Source organism: Alternaria alternata (assembly GCF_001642055.1).
Source record: "Alternaria alternata strain SRC1lrK2f unplaced genomic scaffold CC77scaffold_46, whole genome shotgun sequence".
NCBI lineage: Eukaryota > Fungi > Ascomycota > Dothideomycetes > Pleosporales > Pleosporaceae > Alternaria > Alternaria alternata.
In genome coordinates this window covers 12777-24889 of record NW_017306235.1, presented here as the reverse complement: position 1 = coordinate 24889, position 12113 = coordinate 12777, and the positions used below count along the sequence as shown (strand labels likewise).

Here is a 12113-nt window from a genome sequence, read left to right as displayed (position 1 = left end):
GACATGTCCCAAAACAAACTCCCCACGCCCATCTCAACATGTCTCGACGACGCACAACTGCCCTTCCTCACGACCACAGCTGTCATGACGATTGGCAGCTCCCCTTGCCGCTAGGCGCTTAGTCTGTCCAAGTCACTCGCTCGCTCTGGCCAACGCCCTTGCCCGTCGCCGCCTCACCTCACTCGCAGTTCACCTGCACCTGTCAGGTGCCACAAGCTGGTCCATGGACAGGTTTAAGAATAAGTTTCTGAAGCCTCACCGTCGCTCCCAGCGAGAGGAAGACATGGAAAAACTAAAGGAACCAAAAGTCTCGCCCATCGCGACTGGCGGCTTCAAGCACTGGGCTGTGGCTTTGTAAGTCCTGCATGTCTCTGCCCTGAGTGGCGAGTGCTTACGGCAGCAGTATCGTCTGCAACTTCAATGTCGATATCGGGTAGGTAATTGCTAGTGTCATGTCTATGAGAAATGTATTGAGTTTGGTAGCCCAGAAATCGAGATACTGTACCCACCAGATGTGCCCTTTACGACGGCCGACTTGAGTGCTATATGCTTCAACAGGTACCTGAATCAGCCAGTCCTGTGTCGTGCCAATCTAAGACGCGTCTAGCTTCCCTGAGCAACAGAACACAGAGACAGCCGAGGATCTCTCTTACGACTTCGCCATTACCAACAATTCGCCTGACATCAAACTAAGTTCGCCGAATGCCCCTCATGGCAGCGCTGACACCTTTTACGGCTCGTGTATCTTCCGCCAAGAGTTCGATGATACCATGAAGAGAAGCTTCAACCAGAGAACTCTTGTTCTGATCTCACACCACAACTTCACTTCCTTCCATCATCGCATCTTGCAAAAGATGACAGAGTCGGGACATCTCAGCGATCCGACAACTATAGAATCTGCACACTCGCAGATGAACACATGGGAGCCTCCAGCTCTGGGACGTCACCATCTCCCATTCATGGGCACCACACTGACTTTGGACATTGCACCACATCGTGCCTTCCCCCTGCAAGGACTCCCAGGGCCCACGCCACTAATCTCAGATATACCCTTGTCCATCTACGCCTATGAACCTATCGGCTCCTGGGACAACATCATGCACTATATGCCCTGCATCACCGACCTTTACGTACTGTACGAGAAGCTGATACTCTGCGAAAGCGTCATCGTCATCGCAAAGTCACCACAACTGGCGAGCGAAGCCGTCTCGTCGCTGGTCGATCTCATTTGCCCCGTGCCATACGCAGGTGTGGTCAAACCCTACATGACCATGCAAGCCAACTTCAAAAGCATCGGCATCGACGGTGGAACCCCAACCTCATTTGTCATCGGCATCACCAACCCTTTCCTGTTGAAACGCATCGTCGCAGCAGCAGAAGCCAGCCACAAAGCCCGGCCACACATCCTCTATCTCCAGAACTTTGACGGCCCAGTTCCAACACGTCGCCATCACTCGCTCCACCACAAATCAAGTCGCAACGCACTTCTAGACCTCCCCGGCGGCGGTATTGAAGTCCACACTCCCTCTAAACGCTTCTTCAAATCAGACCCGACTGTCGTATCGCAGATCGAAACTCTGCTCAAACTCGGCGATCAAACCCGCGAACTCGGTCCTATCATCCGTCGCCATTTCGCAGACCTTACCGCACAGTTCATATCGCCCATCAACCGATACCTCGCAACGTCTAACATAGTGACGCCAGGCGGCAACAACAGATATGCCAGCTTCCATGTACCAGATCTCATGAGCAGCGTAAGCAAACACGGTACGAGTGTCAAGTTTCGCGGCTCTGGGCCTATTCAACGCCATCGCGCCAGGGATGGACTGTACGAGACTTTTTGCAAGAGTCCGAACTTTTACTCTTGGCTGGAGATGAAGATCAGTCTGGAGAACGAGGCGAGTGCAGGCTTGTTAAATGCGCCTGTTGCGACGAATGCTGCTGTTAGTTGAATTGAGGTGGTTTATAGAGATGGGTTAGATTTGGTTGTTATGCATGAAGACAGCGAGTGGGGAGAAGCAGTAACGTGTAATTTGCAATGAGATACCACCACCAGGACATAGAGAGTGTGCTAGCGCAAATCGGGTCTATAAAATGAGTTATACTATTCAAGATGGACATTACACTCGAAAATTGCTCAGCTCATGTTAATAGATAGAGGATAATACTTTCCGCTTTCTGACTAATAATATCCCTGGGTTGAGGAAAACCCCAAGAAGCAACGTTGGAGGGGTGCTTTCACACCAAACGAACTTCAATCCACGTACACCTTACAAACACCTGTTTAATGCAGTTTTTGTGTACCACAGCTAATGCAACAAATATATAGCCATCTTACAACCGTAATTTACGATGCTGTTGGCGCCTTGCTGCCGATTGGCAAGCGGCTGTACGTTAATGGCTATTGGCGGATGGCTGTGCAGATTCCGGTCAGCACCTCGACAGCAACTGGGAGCTTTTCGTCCAATGTCTACTGCTGTGCCTCAGCTGTGCCGCTGGGGTCGCTGCATTGGCCAATCTAGTGGGTAGGCAGTGCAGCTTTATATTGCTGTATAATGATGCCGTATCCCACATATCAGTATTCATTCCACAGTCCAACGTCGCAGATACAAACATATCGAAAGCCAGTATCATCAGGAATTCTCCAAGATGGACCATCACATTGGAAACTACAAGTATTCACCTTTAAGAGAAGGCGAACGACGCTGGCACACGACTGGCGATATCCGAATCTTGGAACTCCTTCCTGGGTCGTTCGAGGATCCACTGCATTGCCGATTGCGTGTTGCGGCAATTGAAAGCGACCCGGCGTACGACGCACTTTCGTGCATGTGGGGAAATCCATTATCACCTAAGGGCAGAATATTTCTCGACGATGAATTATTTCCTGTGACTGAATCGCTGGAAAACGCTTTGAGGCATGTGCGTCTCCGGGACAGTGTACGTTATCTTTGGGCAGACGCTGTGTGCATCAATCAACGCGACATCAAAGAGCGCGGTAACCAGGTCCACCTAATGAAAGAAATATATTCTCGGTCCAAGACTGTGAGAGCCTGGATCGATATAGATCTTTCTCCAGAGAATCCCGTTGTTCGAAAGCTCTTGACTCTTGACTTGGAAGGAACAATCGATCAGCTGGGCGAAGATCCCGAGTTCTGGAGAATACTTCTGCCGCTTCTTCAGGATGAGTACTGGAACAGACTCTGGATACAACAGGAGCTTGTGTTCGCACCTGAGTTGGTATTCTATTGCCGAGGGGTAGATATCCCTGGGAATTGCCTGATGGCGTTTCAACTTCAGATTTTCCGAAAGTTGACTGATGGTATGGGACCATTCAATACTGATGATCCATGGAGCCTATTCAGACCGCTAGATTCGACAACCAAGGCTCCTTCGCGGAATTTAGCCTGTTGGCGGGCAATGGTGGAAATGCAGGTGCCAGTCGACCCATACACTCTCGAGCCAGATTGGTCGCTTGAGAAGCCAATGGCAGCTTGGGCGCTCGATCCTAGAAAGTGGGGTCCGCATCTGAGTACGAGCCCGATTTACATGTTGGGTATGCTGCGGCAGTCACAAGCCTTAAAGTTAACGGATTCGAGGGATCGGGTGACGGCAGTCTTAAACTTGGTCATCGACTATGAAGACGACGGTTCCCAGGCGGACTACGAACAAAGCCTTGCCGAAAAGTACCTCAGAGTTGCTCGGCTTCTGCTTTTCAAATGTAACGGCCTCTTATTCTTAGCCGTGACCAAAACCTCCACTAATCCCAACGATAATATCCAGGACTTACCTTCGTGGGCTCCGAATTGGGACTCTCCGGGAAATGCGGAATATTTCCTGAGCGCCTTCCATGCTGTCGGAGACTTACCTATGTACGGTACACCTTTCCAAGGCGATATGGATGATGGTGTTCTATACGCTAGGGGCTTCAAGTACGCTACGGTCGATCAAACGCTCTCAACCACCAATAACGCCTTGACTCCACTCTGGGTTTTGTTAAACCTATTCGTTTCTACCGTAGAGTCTGCCGTATACCACTATGACGATATCAAAAAGCTTGCATTCACTCTCACCGGCCCAGCTATGGCTGAGCTTCGCATACCTCGCGACTACTTCAACGAAAATGAAGCGGTTGTCTACACCGGTGTTCTGCTTGGTCACTCTCTTGTCAATCCTGATCTTCGCATTGTCGATTTGCTTCCTTGTGCAACGGAGGTTTTTGACTATTCTGAAAGGAAGATTAGAGCTGCACTTCTGGCTTTGCGAAAATCTCTTGGTCTTTGCCCCTCATGTCTTCAGTGCCTCTACGTTGAAGGAGAATCAAATTCAGTTCAGGAGACGTGTGTAAAGACTGAGCGCTTCGAAAACTTTATGCAATTGGTGCATAAGACTTTATCCTCCGGATGTCTGGCATCTATCATATCTTCGAAAGTCACTCCTACCACGGTTCCTACCACTACTCTTGCCATCACGGAAGGAAAGGCCCTGGTGAATTCTGGTGACGAGATATGGATACTGTTCGGCTGTCCAATACCCATGGTGCTTCGGCGTACTGGCTCATACTTTCTTGTTGCCTCCCCCGCATATATCCCTGACATCATGAATGGAGAAGCGATGGAGGAGGTAGATACACCCGATGACAAATTTGGAGGCTGGGGAATCCTCGGTCTCTCTCCAGCAGAGCCATACGTTTCAGGAAAAAACCAGTGGGAGGTGAATGTGATTCGCCTGCGATGATCATCTGTTAGCAATCATACCTCAGTCTGAAGTGAGGAAACCGGCAGGTATGAAGGTGGCTCTCGATGTCAACAAGGAATTAGAGGAATACACTACGTAGAAATACCGTTCCTAACTTGTTCTTCATGATTATTCTGAATGTGCCATTTGCGGTTTGCATCTTCTATAGTACGATACTGTGATCGTTGTATGAATGGTGAAGGTCAGCCAGCAGGGCGTGTTGTACCCGCGAGGAGTTTACAACAGGATTTTACTTTGTAACGTGTTTTATAAGCGAGTCGTCCACCTCACTAACTTTAATCACCTTAAAAGCTACGCAACGCAACAACAGAATAAGGTAGAATAAAGGGGCTAACATAATAGATTAAATAGTATCTACAGCATCTTTTTTACACGTTTGTAAGTTGTGCCTAGTCTCTCTGCATCTCCTGCAGCGTGCAATAGCCTAGCGGCTAAGGCCTAATCGCTTACTACCTTAACGCTGTTTATGCTTAATCTGCTAGTTAGCCTCCTTTTAAGCTAGTATATCCTCTCCCTCTTCCTTTGTTAAGGTCCTACGCTTCTATATTTGCTTCTTTTTGCGCTGCCTACGCTTAGTTGCTGCCTTATTAGCTCTCTTAAGGCAGGTAATCTAATCGCGCATAAGCTTAGCTAAGAGCATTATTACCTTAGCCCCCTTTTTAAGCTAGTAGATCGCCTTAATAATTAAGGCTAGTAATGAGCTCTTATGCTGTCGCACGCGATTACGTATTAACGTTAATTAAGCTTTAAGCTCACGTACGTTGCTTAGTGTACGAGCCTCCTAGAGAGGCTCTGCGAGAGTAGCTAGTGGAGTAGGCGTACGCAGCTGCACGTTGAGCTTTGATAGAACAGCGTCTGGCTAGAGAGGGGCTAGGCCTGCGCCTCGAAAAGCTGAGCAGATATTGGCTGAGGTAAACGATCGATCAAAGGCTGCTTTAAAGGCTGGCAGGAATTCGAGCTTAGTGATATGATTAATATTGTAGCGCATCAGAGCCTTAATCTCACGGCTGTACGCGCGCTTCATAGGCGAGAAGCAGCCTACGTCAAGAGGCTGCAGTAGGTGAGATGAGTGAGCTGGCATACAGAGCGTGTAGATATTGCTCTCCTTACAGAGCTCTTGAAACTCAAGAGAGTGGTGGCTCTCATGGCCATTAAGGATAAGCAGCCGTCGTGCTCTGACCACCTTGCCCTCTGTATGCTTAACAAAGTGCTTAAGCCACTCAAATTCTAGCTTGTTAGTCGTCTAGCCGTTGTCGCTGACAGCAATTGCCTAGTCGCGTGGGATATCTGCTTCCTCGTACTAGGCAGATAGGTGATACTTGCCAGCAAAGATAAGGAACGGTGGGATTGTCTAGCCAGCAGCGTTAATTGCAGCAATTACTGTTACCTACTCGCGGTTGCTAGGCTAGATAGTCTTTAGCCTGCCTCTCCTCTCTAACCCTGTAATAACTAGCTAAGTCTAGATCTTGCCTATTATAAAGCCAGCCTCGTTAAAGTTGTAGACGTCCTTGTCACAGATACTGTACTTAGCCTTTGTCTCCTCTACTAGCTTAAACTAGCAGCTAATTAGCACAGGGTCCTCGCATAGAGCTCTCTGCCTATTATACAATTAATTAAAACGCGTCGTAAGACTGTCTGTACGCTTAACAAAGTTGCGCGGCTAGTAGACGCCAACGCGACCTGCACTACGCGCAGCAAGCAGCTTATTAGCTATATCGCGCGTAGCTGTATACGTAGGCCCAAATCCTCGCTAGTCAAGGTCAAGTATATATCTAACAATTACCTCCTCCTCTAGCTGGGTAAGCTTCTTTAAGTTAGGCTAGCATTCGTGTTGTGCAGGCCTGCCAGCGCGTCTGTCGCGTAGCGTCATTCAAGGGACGTTAAACGCGCGAGCAGCAGCTCTCTTAGTCTTAATCTAGTAGCTATTAAGAGATAATATAGTAAGCTGCATATCAGCTTTAGATAAGCGCAATAGAGCTTGTTGGCGTTAAGGTATAACTAATCTGATTTTTAAAGGTGATTAAAGTTGGTTGGGTGGACGACTCGCTTGTAAGGACGACTCGCTTATAAAACACGTTAATCTTAATGAATCCTGGATTTCTCCTACACAAGTACATCTTTGAACACTAAAGATAGAGTAGCTTTCAAGACCTAAAAACTAATTTCCTTCTAGAAATCAGTTTGTTCGCCACGGTCACGATAATCTCACGTTTAGTATCCTTGTCCTTACCCTCCCCTTCTCTTGGTGCTGTCTCGAAAGTATTCCAAACCTCAATATACTTATTATCGCTGTCCCTGGTGGTATAGATTGCATGAAACGCTTCCGCCATGCGATCACGTGTTTTCATAGCTTGGAAATCTTCCAACGTAACGCCCTTGCCTTGCTGGTTCGTCGCATTGCGATGATAGACCGAGAACTGTACGCAATATAGTACCAAAGCAGCCAAACCTGCCGCCAAGGCTGTCGCGACGCTCGAGCCGCTGACTAGGCTGCACTTCTCAAATGGCACATTGCCAGGCCGGTCTTTGATGACCCGGTCGCCAGGGAAGATGAAGTCGACATGAGAGGCCCGAGTCCAGCGCCAGGCGGTGCCCCATGCTGTCGCGGCACCGATCTTGAAGCGTGTTGGGTTGGCGGCTGGATGGCTCCCATTGGCGTCGGTAGCCTGGTCGTTGGCAGAGCAGAAGAGAAGGATGTTCTTCTTAGCCGCTTCGTCCAGAGAAATTTCGAGCTTCCTGATGTCGGCTTCGTTGTCAACCGTCTTCTCGATTGTCCACGACATAGAGATGATGTCTACACCTCGGTCGATAGCTGCGCGCACGGCCTTTGAGACGGGGATTAGTTAATCGGTGCAATGGGATATGCTCACGGGCGTTGAACGTACCTTTTCGGCGCTCTTAGCCGTGATTTGCCGTTTCCCTTGCTCTTTGGCACTATACTCATCGAGCCGAAGAACGTAAAGCTGGACCATGGGACAAACCCTGCAGATCAGGCTTGCCATGACGGTGCCATGAAAGCCACTAGTTGCCCAGTATGGCGCGTTAAGATTGTTTTGGTTGCGGAAGCTGCGGCCTCCAATCACTTTGTCGACTACAGATTGTTCGTTGATGTCTAATCCATCGTCGATGAGAGCTACCACGATTGGCCTCGGCTCAATCCCATTCAAGCGCGAAGTATCCAGATCGACGTTCTGAATGAAGGTTGCGAACTCATCCATGCACGTTAGCCACTTATGTTGATCCTTTTGTTGCTCTTGTGCGGCCGTTAGTCCCTCCCCGAGTTCCGTCTTCTTCAAAGGAGATGCATCTCGCTGGACTTTGATGGTTGGTGGGAGTGGTTCTTGGTTCTTGGAATCGTTGGACTGCTTGCTTTCGATGCTTTCGATGAGCAGGCTTCTGTTGTACTTCAGTCTTGCGCAAAATGCATCCAAGTTTCGTTTCTCTCTCGCTCGTGTCTCCAAACCCTGCATCCTAGTCAGTGCTTGAACCTTTCTAGACTCGGAGCATGCACACCTGATTCGCATACAGCACAACTGTGTCAAGCTTTTTCAGTTGGTTAAGGCCCTCTGACTCACTCCAGCTGCGCAGGACAGCATTGTTTCCACCCCAGTAGAGGTTGACTTGACTGACATTTGGGGCAGCTTTTGCTATGACCTCGGAGCTGAGATCCGTTCTCTGCCAATCCCAAACCTTGAGCACCTCAATTCCCTGGAGAGCTTTTTCAATAGTCTCATCACTGTGAGCCGGCTGTTCGCTATCGTCGATGTATAGATTGAAGATTCGCTTTACGCCCTTGCTACGAAGCCATTCAAAAATAACGGTGTAGTCATCCCGACCTTTGCCTGTATCCTTGGCGGTAGACCTTGAGAGAAATTTGGAAACCGCAGCTGGAGGTTTGTCTATCCGGATGTTGGGGAGCAACACGTATTTGAGAGTATCTTCGAAGTTGACGTAACTCATCTTCTGCAGCCTCTGTAATGAAACGATGGGAGGCCCATCAGCCAATGACCAGTACAACTCCTTTTCTGTCGCGCCTTTAGACTCACTCCATGCTCTCTGCTGTTGATCGACTTACCTTGAACTGGCCCGTAGAGAAATGAAACAATACTTTCGTGATCATCTCGGGTTCCCATGTAATACAGCTTCAAGAAGTCTCGAATTGCATTTGCCGTCGCCTCTGTGACCACTTCTTTATGTTTGGATGTCTTGTTAGTACCCGAGACCGGTGCCTTGGACACGGCAGGCGACATCGCCACAGATAATTTCCCACCTGGCTTAGAGTCATCCACATGGGCAATTCTTGCAGCGGATGTATTAAGTTGTGAAGGCTGGCGCTGAATCCCTTTCATTGGGAGATCCTGCTGCTCAGCCGCTGACTCCTTGTGTCTGCTCTGTGGCTGTTCCTTGGAGCGATTGAGCTGGTGCGTTGGGACTGGACGGACCTGATCTGGGGCTTTTGGCACCTGTTGCCCTCCTGGTACACTTTTAGAACTTTCCTTTGCGTTTCGGCTGCTGGTTACTGTCTTGTCGCTCGATCTGTTACCGCTGCGCTCTTCTCTTGTGTCTTTAGCCCCAGCTTCAGCCTTCTTCGCTGCTTGTCTCGTCTTCTCGTGGTATCGATACACTGACAGTCGACACGGCTCGATGTCGGCGCCTACATTAACGTTCAGAGCAGCGTCGCAAGCATTCACTAGTGCGCGCACGACGTCCATTTGCGATTCTGTGCAGCGCTCCCACTCGACGGCAATGTGAAGTGGGGTTTTGAATTCGTTATTTTGGGCTTCCAGCGTCTTGGTATTGCGTACTCGTTTGATGAGCTTGAGGGCGATTCTGCGCGCATATTTGTGCTTGCTGAGCATGGCTTTGTGAAGGCAGTTGTTGTTCTTTGAGTCCACAAGCGCCAGAACGACATCAATATTCTCCTTGGCATTATAGGCATCGCACATATACTCCACAAGTTTAGTGATGCCGCCTATGATGGCCGCCTGCAGCGGCGTGGTGCCAGCACTGTCCGTTTCTTTCATGAGGTGACAATGCTGCTTGATCACATGTTCCACGAGCGGCTTCAGCGCACTCGCGCTGTCCTTTCCTGCCTCTACAATCATGTGCAGAAGATTCCTCGGATTATGGTCGTTTGTCCTTTGGTCAAGGTAGTTGTATTCGTCCTGGTTGCTGGTGATGGTTTTGATGTTCAGCTTGCCCTCCCTGAAGCCGGCGATGATGTGCTCGAATTGGACTTTGATGTCTTGTTCGTGCTCTTCTTCATCCTCACTTCCCGACTCACTGGAGTCACCTTCCTTGTCGGTCTCGCTTTCGGCAGCCTTATCAGTATCATGATCCTTCGCTATCTCCAATTCATCAGGTTCTTGTAGGCGTGTGCTTTCCATGATGGGCAGGATACAGTCTGGTATGAACGAAGTTTTGTTGTCCTACCGGAAAGCAAATAGATGGGCTGGGAAATCAGCGCATGCACACATTTGATGGCGCACTGCAGAGCTTGGCCCGATGCAGGCAGCAGGCGGAACGGCTGCCATATTGTGTTTACGCTTTAGCGGCGGGGCAATCCTTGAAATGGGGGATGATTGGTGTGGTAGGGCTCGTGACTAAGGAATGGCCCCCACACAGCACAGCTTCCTTTCTAAGTATAGTTATATTATAATTCATGGGTGCGCCTGAGAAACGATATGTATACCTTCCCAAGGCAGCCTTAGTCTCCATAAGCATCTTGACGCGACTATGGCAGAAGTTTCCAACAACGACCTCGTGCAAACAGAAGAGGAGTACGAGGATGACGACGACGACGACGTTTTTGATATTATGCTAAATCCTGGCGGCGACGAAGGCAGTTCATTTCGCACCAGAAACGATCCGTCAGCGCCTTACCAACGTACCAATGTTACCGAGCGTAAAGGGGCACTGGACATCCGCTGCACCTGTCTGGACGTGATTCACGGCCTCGTGAGCCCCGATGCCGAAGAATTTGCGACAATTATTGTTCTCAACTTCAGGTTCGACAGCCGCAAGACAGCAAGGCGCATTTTGGCGGTGAACATCACCCTCCAGTTTGCACCTGAGCAACCCGGTGGCCCCGAGCCCGAAGTGTTTCGGATCGCACCCTACGATAGTATGGTTATGGTCCAGACGACACAGACGGAAGAGAAGACAACCATGGCGGGCGTCAGTCTGGGGGCACCTCCGCTTGCTGGTGTAGAGTTGGGGGCGGAATTGGGCTGGGAACGCAGCGTCAACCGAGAAACTACTGATGCGACAAAAGTGATTGGTTCAATTGATCTTTTAGGAAGGACTTTTGGGAATGCGGACAGTGCATCGTGGTCACTTATTGAGAATAGTACCACCAAGACTGGCGTACCATCAACGATGCGTACGGCAATCTTGTTGAAAAGGCAGGACGAGGAGCCGTTTCGCTGCAATTTCAAGATAGAAGCCAAGGCTGATCCTAAAAGTTCTATGGAGAAGAGCTTTCAAAGGCTGTTTGGGGGACGACCCAAAGATGATCCTCTTCTTTTTGATCCACAGCTGCCTCCTACCAACAAATTGCAGACGTACGATCTCACCGCACTTGGATCTGTGGACCTGGGCAGTCTCTCGGGTGTGACTTTCCAAACCGTGCTTGACTCTGCAGTAAAGCATATCTAGAATAGTTTGACGCGCAGAACCAATATAGACACTAGATATGACTTTACCAAAGTTTGAAGGTTGCAAAAATATGTTGGCTGTATCAGGTGATTCCTTCTCGATCCTGTGCATACATGAGTAGCATTGTTTGGGTTTCCTACTTCTAGGATGATCACGCACAACTGGGTTGTAGTTTGGGTTATGATTTGGGTTATGAGCATATCTGACATAATCCTTACTTTTTTTCTCATCCTTGATAGCACTGGGATGGCTACATACAACACTTGCAGCCGCGGCGGTTCACATGTACCACTTATGTGATTTAGCGGTGGCCGTGGAGTTTCGGAGATGGACATTCAAGCTTCATGCAATCGAAAGCAGGCCAGGAATTCTAAATCGGTGTATAGAGCATATATCGTACTGAGAGTGGGGATGTTGCCAGCAGCCACAGCTTGGGGTGTCAGCAGTAACCAGGTTGAGATGTACCCGCAGGTGCAGACTTCTCTGTATCACCCACTAGATGATAACCCCATGCCCTCTTTATGCATTTAAAGTGGGGGCGGATGCTGAGTTATATATTAATCACTTACACGAACACTTTCTCGCACGATTTCGAATCCAAGGTCGTTGCCTACACTGTACATACTCGCAGCGCAATCCCAAGGGTACGAACAGGTATTTCAGCTGTCGGCCGAATTTGAAGGACCTGGAGGTGCTGT

The 12113-nt window shown here is 49.3% G+C and overlaps 4 protein-coding genes across 4 annotated transcripts; 3 read left to right on the top strand and 1 right to left on the bottom strand.

Moving 5' to 3' along the window:
* Positions 1–283: 283 nt before the first annotated feature.
* CC77DRAFT_951244 (hypothetical protein) lies at positions 284–1952 on the top strand (the record flags this gene model as incomplete). Its single annotated transcript, XM_018535367.1, has 4 exons — positions 284–354; positions 404–433; positions 484–558; positions 608–1952. The coding sequence occupies 4 exons, from the start codon at positions 284–286 to the stop codon at positions 1950–1952; spliced, it is 1521 nt and encodes a 506-aa protein (XP_018378742.1).
* Positions 1953–2585: 633 nt separating this feature from the next.
* Positions 2586–4958, top strand: CC77DRAFT_977479 (hypothetical protein). The gene has a single exon (XM_018535970.1). It carries the CDS (start codon positions 2650–2652, stop codon positions 4735–4737), a length of 2088 nt encoding a protein of 695 aa, XP_018378741.1. The 5' UTR covers positions 2586–2649; the 3' UTR covers positions 4738–4958.
* A 1837-nt stretch (positions 4959–6795) lies between these two features.
* CC77DRAFT_1026735 (hypothetical protein) lies at positions 6796–10269 on the bottom strand. The gene is made up of 4 exons (XM_018526318.1): positions 8834–10269; positions 8272–8783; positions 7644–8222; positions 6796–7583 (listed from the first exon to the last, which is right to left on the bottom strand). The coding sequence occupies exons 1-4, from the start codon at positions 10143–10145 to the stop codon at positions 6903–6905; spliced, it is 3084 nt and encodes a 1027-aa protein (XP_018378740.1). The 5' UTR covers positions 10146–10269; the 3' UTR covers positions 6796–6902.
* A 183-nt stretch (positions 10270–10452) lies between these two features.
* CC77DRAFT_1026734 (hypothetical protein) lies at positions 10453–11479 on the top strand. Its single transcript, XM_018526317.1, has one exon. The coding sequence runs from the start codon at positions 10495–10497 to the stop codon at positions 11413–11415; it is 921 nt and encodes a 306-aa protein (XP_018378739.1). The 5' UTR covers positions 10453–10494; the 3' UTR covers positions 11416–11479.
* The last annotated feature ends 634 nt before the right edge of the window (positions 11480–12113 follow it).